Source organism: Oncorhynchus masou, chromosome 7, assembly GCF_036934945.1.
Source record: "Oncorhynchus masou masou isolate Uvic2021 chromosome 7, UVic_Omas_1.1, whole genome shotgun sequence".
Taxonomy (NCBI): Eukaryota; Metazoa; Chordata; class Actinopteri; order Salmoniformes; family Salmonidae; genus Oncorhynchus; species Oncorhynchus masou.
This window is the reverse complement of record NC_088218.1, coordinates 9238680-9249423: the sequence shown is the minus strand read 5'-3', so window position 1 is coordinate 9249423 and position 10744 is coordinate 9238680. Positions and strand designations below refer to the sequence as shown.

At 40.9% G+C, this 10744-nt stretch overlaps 1 protein-coding gene across 1 annotated transcript; it reads right to left on the bottom strand.

Moving 5' to 3' along the window:
* Positions 1 to 207: 207 nt before the first annotated feature.
* LOC135542953 (OX-2 membrane glycoprotein-like) lies at positions 208 to 7751 on the bottom strand. Its single transcript, XM_064970081.1, has 9 exons — positions 7658 to 7751; positions 3298 to 3636; positions 2692 to 2997; positions 1964 to 1996; positions 1686 to 1791; positions 1516 to 1581; positions 1294 to 1323; positions 742 to 780; positions 208 to 647 (listed from the first exon to the last, which is right to left on the bottom strand). Exons 1-9 carry the CDS (start codon positions 7749 to 7751, stop codon positions 560 to 562), a joined length of 1101 nt encoding a protein of 366 aa, XP_064826153.1. The 3' UTR covers positions 208 to 559.
* Positions 7752 to 10744: the final 2993 nt, after the last annotated feature.

Below are 10744 nucleotides of genomic sequence, written 5' to 3'. Positions count from 1 at the left end.
CCCTGCATGAGCGCTGTAAAACTACATGATCAATCCCGTTTCATAACAACCTCTCTCTAAAATTATATTTAGTTGACCCCTAGTGGCACTTGTGTGTATTTTTGGTTAGTCTCTTTGCGTTGCAGAAGAATCAAAGACAATTCACTCTTGAAGAATTGCCAGCAGCAGATTTGCCACATCGTATAACAAGCGATGTCACAACATACATTACAGCATTGTTTAAAAGTTTTATTCGGAAAAGTTGAAAACAAACACACACAAAGGACATCACAACATTGAGTATCTTACAGCATTTGATTTATAAAAATTGAAGAAATAAAACACATACACTTAACACACCATGAAAGTAGTCTACATTATGACATTTTGTAGACTATAATAACACAACACTTGATTTATAAAAAGTGAAGTATAAATCCACAAACAAGTTGTGTGGATTTATCATGTTTCATCATTAACCAACTACAAAATATATTTACATACCGACTATTTACATATACAATAACCAGCAGGCCTGTGTGTGTCAGCCATTCAGTCCACTATTCAGTACCCACAATGCCTATGGATAGAAACAGTCTCCGAACCACACAGATGTGTGTGAGACAGTATGGTAGTCACACAAGTTCTCATAACCCTCTAAAAGTTTCCTAAGATAGATACAACAGAATGGCATAGATATTTATTAAAAAATATATACTTCTGAATGCATCTTTATCATTATTTATGATTATTTCAGCTCACCTTCTACATTGCATGTCATTTGGTCTCTCAGGAGATATTCTGCATAAAAGAAGGTAATTTAAATATTGATTGAATGGAGTATCCTATATTAGTGACAGTCAGTGCTGTTTTTAGGTGACATAAATGGCTGCTTAGGGCCCCACAGCCACTAGGGGGCCCTAAAAGCCACTACATTTTTGTTAATTGACGCTAAAAGATTTTGTAACATTCTCCATATTGTCTGTTTCACGCTTTCTATCAGGATAATCAAATAAAGTTGTAAAAATAGTCACATTTGTGACGGAACTTGGTTTCAAAGGGATCAAAACAGACAATGTAGCCACAAGAAACATACACCACAGAAACACATGTCCGAGTTTCATTCCCAAATGTCTTGCTCAATGAGAGAGATTACAGAAACATTAAGAGACTATGAAAGTAGGTAAACCTACTTCTTAGTCATCCTACGCTTGATTGTTGAGCTGATTGTGACCAGAAAAATCAAATATTTTGTTGTTGTTATAATTATTATTTATCTTAAAAAGCTTTTAAAAGTGTTGAAGAGCTACTCACATTTGTGATGGACTGGAGGTTGGTGTGACACTGAAATAAATCAAAATAAACACTGTACTGACAAGATCCACATCATCATATTCATTATTATTTTATTATAATTATTTAATCATGAAGAATGTGTTTTAACCTGTATAGCGCATATTCTCAATGTAATTATGTGTTCTTTCAAATAGGTATCCATCATGATCCCTTAAATGTTCTCTAGAATGAGCATCTTACTGTTTGGATGTTGGTGGTGTCTTTAAGGGAGTTCTGATGATTTCAGGGTCAGGAACTGGGGGTTTTCTACATTAAGTTAGAGATCAACTAGTAAACAACTGGCAGTCAAATCACATTCAATTCAGAATAGCTGTTTTCAGTATCAAGGAAGGAAATGGTTTTTCATCTACCTGGAAGAGGTGTCTTTTCTCCTCTTTTGCCGCCATATTACACAGAATACAGCAATGAGACACATTAAACACAACACTGCACCCATCACTCCACCAACCACTGTACCTGTGAATGACAGAGATGTCAAGAGAAGACAGAGGTCAACTTCCCAGGTACACTACACCAAAGCCTCATACATGTAAATATGGCTCTGCACCTCACCTGAAAGTTGAATAGGAAAAGAGCCAGTCCAATAGGTTGATTATGACCTGTCATTATTAGAATAACAACCACTTACCACTGATCCTGTCATCAGAGACCTGAGATTGACCTAGCACAGAAATACACAGGCAGCACTTCATCATGAACACAGACAGTACTTCACCATGAACACAGGAAGTACTTCACCATGAACACAGGAAGTACTTCATCAACACAGGCAGTACTTCATCGTGAACACAGGAAGTACTTCATCAACACAGGCAGTACTTCATCAACACAGGCAGTACTTCATCGTGAACACAGGAAGTACTTCATCAACACAGGCAGTAATTCATCATAAGCACATGTAGCAGATGTGAAATGGCTAGCTAGTTAGCGGTGGTGGGCGCTAATAGCATTTCAATCGGTGACGTCACTCGCTTTGAGACCTTGAAGTAGTGGTTCCCCTTGCTCTGCAAGGGCCGTGGCTTTTGTGGAGCGATGGGTAACGATGCTTCGAGGGTGACTGTTGATGTGTGCAGAGGGTCCCTGGTTCAAGCCCAGGTTGGGGCGAGGAGAGGGACGGACTAAAGTTATACTGTTACACACAGGCAGTACTTCATCATGAACACAGGCAGTACTTCATCATGAACACAGGCAGTACTTCATCATGAACACAGGAAGTACTTCATCATGAACACAGGAAGTACTACATCATGAACAGACAGTACATCATCATGAACACAGGCTGTAAATCACCATGACATCATGTTCCTGATCATGTCAATATATATTATGGTGATATTTACCCTAACCATTTCTCACCTGCAAATGAAGCTTGATCCCTAGTTGGAATCACCATGGAAACATCCTTGACGACCCCAACGGATGATGCTACACACCCGACCCTGGTGTCTTTGTCAGGTAGACTGGACGCTGCCACCATGGCAGTTATGGTGACAGTGACTGTTTGATTGGGATGGGTGACATCAGCCATGGTGGATTTGTCTAGACTGATGTTTTCTACGTGGTCCCAGGTTACTGTAGGAGCAGGTCGTCCAGTAGCAGAACAGGACAGAGTGGTGTGACTGTTGTTGGTTTGTGTGATGAGGAGTGAGGGTCCATACAGCTCTATAGGACAACAACAAACACAGTTCACAGTGAATGTAAATACTATAATGTTTTCATGTCCATCAAGGTCAAATGGATGCATAATAATTTGAGGGAATTGTTCCTGGGTTAATCATTTACACACAGGTCAAGGTAGAACAATGGATGGAAGACATTGGAGGCCATTGTTCCTGTTTTAAAGGGACATAACATTGTTTTAAGACGTCAAAAGCAGTCTAATGTTAAAGTGAATTCACATTATACAAGTTGGATTATAGAGTGTAATGTCCCTTAAACCCCTCCTTAGTTATCATATATTACCATTAATTTGGAGGCAGGTCCTGCCACTGATAGCTCCCTCTGGATAGTCGTTAAACAGACACTTGTAGCAGGACCCGTCTCCTCTTGACAATCCTCTGATGACAATAGAGCAGTTCTGCAGTCCCTCGTCTTCAAACTCCACGTTCCTCTGAAAAGGTGGGTTGACTACTGGTCCAAATCGTTTGTTGTAGCTGGCCACATTTTCAGTCGCCCCTGGTGTCACTTTCTGCCAGGTGACTTGAAGCACATCTTTGGGTTTCATGAGCCTGCAGCTGAAGTGAGCACCCTCTCCCAGGGTTGTTATGACAACCTGCTGTGTTCTGACCAGCTGAGAGAGCCCTGCATGAAGAAAGTTACAGGCTATTTAGTACACACATCTAATACAGCGCTACATTTTAGCAACCTGCAGTGAACACTGTGAAGGGATTAAACTGCAGAAATACATATGCAGTTTCGAAAGGTATATGCTGTCTTGCATCAATCATTTCAATTCCCATTCTGTATGTTTATACATTTCAAAGGACTCTTGGAAGACTCGCCCTTGGTGGACTAAAATAAATCCAAATAAAATTAATGCTGGAATATGTCACTTTTGGGCGACCAGACCAAATTCACATTACAATTTCTATAAATTCATTTCTATCTGTCATTCTCATTGAAAGCAAGTCTAAGAAGTGGTAGATCTTTTTTAATGTGAGCTATTTCTATTTCTATTCTATGCTTCCTGCTGAAAGTACAATTTTTTGGGGTTATGGAAAATTTATTTCACAGTGTTTAAAGAAGGTACAATGATTCTCTACATTAAGCATAGATGGTTTTGTTTTTTATTTATTTATTATTTATACATTATTTTTGTAGATGAAATAGCTCCCGTTTGTTCTTCACGTTTGGCTGAGAAATCGACCGGAAAATGCAGTCACTACAACGCCAATTTTTTCCCCAAATTAGCTCCATAATATCGACAGAAACATGGCAAACGTTGTTTAGAATCAATCCTCAAGGTGTTTTTCACATATCTATTCGATAATATATCCGTCGGGACAATTGGTTTCTCATAAGAAGCGATTGGAAAAATGGCTACCTCAGTACTTTACGCAAGATTTTCTGCGGAGCCATCATGTGACCACTTGCTCAATGTGGTCCCTTACAGCTATTCCTCAACATAAATGCGTAAAAAGACGTCACAATGCTGTAGACACCTTGGGGAATATGTAGAAAGCGTAAGCTCATTCATAGCCCATTCACAGCCATATAAGGAGTCATTGGCATGAAGCGGTTTCAAAAAATGCAGCACTTCCTGATTGGATTTTTATCTGGGTTTCGCCTTTACATCAGTTCTGTTTGCACTCACAGACAATATCTTTGCAGTTTTGGAAACGTCAGTGTTTTCTATCCAAAGCTGTCAATTATATGCGTAGTCGAGCATCTTTTCGTGACAAAATATCTTGTTTAAAACGGGAACGTTTTTTATCCAAAAAGAAAATACTGCCCCTAGAGTCGCAACAATTAAATAATGCAGGCAGTGTATGTCTTTACGCACCCCAGTGTGTGTGTGTGTGTGTGTGTGATTTTAGTTTTTCTTTGAAATTTTATGGGAGAAATTACTGATTTACACAGGGTTGAATGCACTATTTCTATCAAACTGCAGGTTGGGTATGGATATACACGTTTAGGGTGTTTTTTTAACCACTTCCGGTTGCTCCAGGAAGCTTAGAATCGACACAGGTAGACCTCATAGAGGCCTGATGGACTGTCATCGAAGACAGGTTCATAAGGCATTCATAACCCACATAGGCTTCAGGTTGACTTTAGAGGAGCAGGCAATGTATTCCTATGGGGAGAGAAGTCATTGTAATCTGTGAGATCTAAAAACCCTATTTTACTGTTAAGGGTTAATGCCACACGGTCAAGGTTAGGCTTGCACGGATCGGGAGGACCTCGGGAACGTACCTGAGGTCGAATTGTGCTTCTCACCCTAGCGGTTCTCTCACTGTCACCCAAAAGCAAATGACGTTGAGCGGCAGGCTTCATTTTGGGCCTACTTTTCTCATGGTCGCTGCGCTTAGACCGAGCGAGCTACGGTCAAACGGGATATCTCGTTGAACTCGGCACGGCCTAGAGATTATGGTAATGCCATTGCCTGCTCTCTGTGTCTTTAAGCACCGCACTTTGTCACTCCATCCTTGCTGTGTGTGTGTGTGTGAGAGAGCGTTTCTTTGACATCTGTTGGGAGAAATGAATGATTTACAGTTCAGGAGGGTTACCTAGTCACACACATGAAGTTTTGGAAAGATGTGACTTTTTTAACCCTTCGAAACAGACAGCATGACCCAATTAAAGGCACTTCCGGTTGGCACAGGAAGCTATAAGTAAACACATATCTTTCTTGGGGTATGCACTTACAGAATCCTGAGTTTAAAGTATTTATGTTAAGAATTGACTGATCTACACAGGGTTGAATGCTGTCATTTTCACATTTGCAGGTTATGTAGATCAAAATTCCTTTTGGGTGAATTTAACCACTTCCGGTTGCTCCAGGAAGCTTAGAATCGACCCCGGTTAGACCTCATAGTGGCCTGATGGACTGTCATCGAAGACAGGTTCATAAGGCATTCATAACCCACACAGGCTTCAGGTTGACTTTAGGGGAGCAGGCAATGTATTCCTATGGGGAGAGATGTCATTGTAATCGGTGAGATCTAAAAACCCTGTTTTACTGTTAAGGGTTAATGCCACACGGTCAAGGTTAGGCTTGCACGGATTGGGAGGACCTCAGGAACGTACCTGAGGTGGAATTGTGCTTCTCACCCTAACGGTTCTCTCACTGTCACCCAAAAGCAAATGACATTCAGGGCAGGCTTCATTTTGGGCCTACTTTTTTTCAAGGTCACTGCACTCAGAGCGAGCTACGGTCAAGCGGGGCGTCTCGTTGAACTCGGCACAGTCTGGAGACTATGGTGATGCCATTTTTAGTGTTGATTTCAGAATGCCATTTTTGTGATGGTCCCTCTCCGTTTAAACATATTGCAAATGTACAAAAGTCAACTAGCAAGTCAGTGTCCATCAGTCAATTAGATGTCATTCTGACACCAAACTGATACCAACTGACACAAAACCCACTTTTTCCAACTCATTTAGAAGCCAACTATCACATATTTCAGAGCAGGCCCATAATTCACAGCGCATTCAGTTTAAAACACAATAAAAACATAAAACACATAGTTACATTCTAGCTGCGGGTCCAGAGGTTGCCTAGTCACACATATGAAGTTTTGGAAAGATCTGACTTTTTTAACCCTTCGAAACAGCCCCTGTGACACCAATTATGGCACTTCCGGTTGGCACAGGAAGCGATAAGTAAACACATATCCTCATTGGGGTATGCCTTTACAGAATCCTGAGTTTTAAGTGTTTACGTTAAGAACTGACCGATTTACACAGGGTTGAATGCACTATTTATCACAAACTGCCGGTTGGGTATGGAAAAACACGTTTAGGGTGATTTTAACCACTTTATGTCATATGAACACGCTGCAACTGGATCTGTAACTGTTTAAAAAAAAAAAAACTATTTTTGAACATCACCAATTTGACATTGTACGATTTCTCTTAAATGACGATAAATAAATGGCTGGTTCTTTTTTTATTGACACCGGAGGTTCCTTGACTTTGACGTGAAGGGGAAAAATTATTGCTCTATTTTCATTTTGGACATTTAATCCCAGAAAAATGGCCATAAATCAAAAACCGTTGAGGCCTAGACGCCATCTTGTTCGGGGCCAACTGCCCATTATGCCAAACCTATGCTCACCAAGTTTCGGCTTCAAAATATTTTGTACATTTGCAATATGATTCCATTCGCCCTCTTGTGGGATTTACCGGGACAGCGGAAAAATGACCAAAATTTGATTATTTTAGAAAACGGACACCGAATGTCCGAGAGAGTTCGTTTGATGACTTCCCGGAAGATCCGGCCCTGCCGTACGGCCCGACTTCGTCCGCGAATTTTACAAACGTTTTCGGACGTCTAGTAAGGGACCATACATTTGCAATGTGGTCGTTCTCACTAACCATATGGCGAATGTCAAAATGTTGCCTTAAGGTATGTAAGGGACTAGAGTTTATTTGTTATTAGTGGTTATGCCTAGCCAGGCCCTCTGTTGATGAGGTGGCCTGATGGGATGGCTAGACAGCCCTAGACATCTGTTCTCATGTTTGGGAAAGATATGTAAGTAAGAGTTAGTTAAGTTTTGAGCATTTCTTAGGAGTGAATTCACGGGCGGCTGTACAAAAGGCTGTATTTGTAGTTAATCATATCAGTAATGTTAGTTCTTCATATCAGAGCTATAGCTCTGCCCACCGGCGAAGTGGAGCAGATCATGCTGGGAGATCTCCCACTTAGAGAAGAAGATAATCTCGAGAGAAGAAGTGAAGTGAGAGAAAGTTTCAGTCATCCTTGTCTTTTCCCACCAGTTAGCTTTTATTGTGTTAGTCAAGGCCAGTGTGCACCCTTGTTGATATATAAGCGCCACGGTTAGATCAGCACCAGAGCAGACATTGTGCTCAACCAACACCATGCTCAGTAGTTTCTGAGAAACAACAAATAATTTGGTAAATTCAGAGATCTTTGTGGGGAATAGTGTGTCTGTACAGTGAACCAAAAAGGTTTAAGGCAAAAGCTGACAATGGACCTACAGTCATAATGGAACATATTGGAGTTTGAGTAAAATGTTTGAATTTGCAACAAACCTTCACAAGGAATATCTGCAAATAGATTGTTTTTGCAAACAGCCAAAATCATTCTAATATTTTTTGTCCACATACATATTATTTAAGTAATTTAATCATGAATCTAGTTGAGTCGTCCTGATTTCAGGGTTATCAGGCTCCGTGCATCAAAAAAGAGAAGTAATCTGAAAGAAGTCCAATCTCATATTCCACTGGAAGGTACAGCACATATTCCACTGGACTGTACAGCACATATTCCACTGGACTATACAGCACATATTCCACTGGAAGGTACAGCACATATTCCACTGGACTGTACAGCACATATTCCACTGGACTATACAGCACATATTCCACTGGAAGGTACAGAACATATTCCACTGGACTGTACAGCACATATTCCACTGGACTGTACAGCACATATTCCACTGGACTGTACAGCACATATTCCACTGGACTGTACAGCACATATTCCACTGGACTGTACAGCACATATTCCACTGGAAGGTACAGCACATATTCCACTGGAAGGTACAGCACATATTCCACTGGAAGGTACCGCACATATTCCACTGGAAGGTACAGCACATATTCCACTGGAAGGTACAGCACATATTCCACTGGACTGTACAGCACATATTCCACTGGACTGTACAGCACATATTCCACTGGACTGTACAGCACATATTCCACTGGACTGTACAGCACATATTCCACTGGATTGTACAGCACATATTCCACTGGACTGTACAGCACATATTCCACTGGAAGGTACAGCACATATTCCAGCATAACAGCATTAATGGTTTTTGGGGAAAACACAAGGAAGTTTGACAATCAATGTCAAAGTAAAACGGTACTTTCAGATATCTGAATAAAAACACAATCTTCGCCCACAGTGACCCAGCTAAAGATTGAGGGTTTATGGGAGTAAATTTGGGTAAACAACATGACATGTTATAAATAACATTGTAATTTCTCCTTTTGCACCACAACACTGCCAATACTCCACAGCATACAGCATAGACACAATGAACCAATCACTGCACCTGTGATGAAAGAGATTGAAAGTGACCAGAATAATGGAATGATTCACAGGTTAAGCATAAGTAGGTGTTATGTTCCCCAGTTTCTGTGTTGTTGTGGGTTTGTATGTGTATGTATTTCAGGAAATAGCTTCCTGGATTCCCCCAAGCAGCTGATTGGTCAGCCCTATTGCAAATTGGAGCTGACCCCGCCCTCTCGTCAGAGGATACAGCTGTATTCCATTACAGACTCCTTCTCCAGATGTATAAAAGCTAGTGTTCCTTTTATCAGAGAGAGCTGATTGGTATATCCTGTATTGTTTTTTTCCCCCCCAGATAGAGCTGATGGTTAAATCCTGTGTTGGTTGTTTTTCAGCGAGAGCTGGTTGGTATGTCCTGTGTTGGTTGTTTCCCAGATAGTATTTTGTAACAGGTCCTGTGAGGTTATGTCTATGTCCAAAGGACCGTTTTGATTATTGAAATTGTTGGTATTAGTCTGTTTTTGTTCCCGGGGGGGAAGGCACCTAGGGAGTCCTTAGGCAAGAGGCCTGCAGACATACATAACCCATAGTATTTACTGTCTATGCCCACTAGGTAAGACCTGGGGGGACCACCCCATGTATTTTGGGTAGGCAGGTAAGATAGGAGAGGGGGCTTTGGCTTTTCCGTTCTTTGCTTTGGTTCTGTTCAGCCCCTTTTTCCAAAATGACCTTGTGATGGAATAGATTCCCAGTAAATGGTAAATTCTCTGTCATCGTTACCCGCACCTACTTTCCCATACCTCTTTCACTCCACGTTGAGTTGCGTTCCCCCCTCCAAGGGGCGTAAGTAAAGGGGTGATTTGGCACTATTACATTAAGTAAATAGGTTGACTATGACTTGGCACTATTACAATCACCGGGTTTCCAGTGATCAAGATATTTGAGAATCATCTAGACCACAAAAAAGAAACACAAAACATGCCAACATGTTTATAATCATGCCAATTATCATGTATGTATTGACAAAGCATGGCCTCTTTCACAAGCCAATGAGACTTAATCACTGACTGGAATCCCCATAGAAACCTCCTTAGTGGCACCATCAGAAGACACCACACACTTAACCTTGGTGTCTTAGTAAGGTAGACTGGACACTGTTGCAGCAGGTGTCATAGTGTCAGTTCCATTGGGTGGGTGACATTGACCGTGTTGGCATTTTCTATCATTGTGGTTCCTGTTTACCTTTTCCCTTGCTTCTTTATAGAGTTCACTCTTGTAACGCCTTTGTAATACAGAGAGTCTGGCAACATCGAAAGGTGGGAAACAGATCCATATTTCGGTAATCCAACCAGTTGAAAATATGATTTACTTAATGAATATGATCTGGGATCAGTTGTTTGACACATTACTACTAATGACAGAATGACATAAACTATCTTGGAAAGTCAACACATTCTAGTTCAGATTCACATGGAATTGTTGTGTTATTTAAATGTTTAAATATGAAACTGTTTGTGGAAAGATTAAATGTAATTTTAGCTTTTTAAATGAATTTGTCATAGAGAAACTCTGCTCACTCAGAGGCCCAAGTGAACAGACACTGGTTGTAAACTATGAAACATGCCCTTCTTTCACCACTATATAAACCTGTTGACGGAAATTCAACTCTCTGTTCCGAGGATGTGAGGACGACGGTCCTACGTTGAAAGGGCT

Bases quoted from the DNA above. Each gene is read 5' to 3' on its own strand.
- LOC135542953 (XM_064970081.1), bottom strand. From the start codon at position 7,751: ATGACTGAAACTTTCTCTCACTTCACTTCTTCTCTCGAGATTATCTTC. The intron at 1,792-1,963 runs GTAAGTGGTTGT...TGTCATTCACAG, and splicing joins CTCTGATGACAGGATCAGTG to GTACAGTGGTTGGTGGAGTG. The intron at 1,324-1,515 runs GTAAGATGCTCA...GATTTATTTCAG, and splicing joins ACACCACCAACATCCAAACA to TGTCACACCAACCTCCAGTC.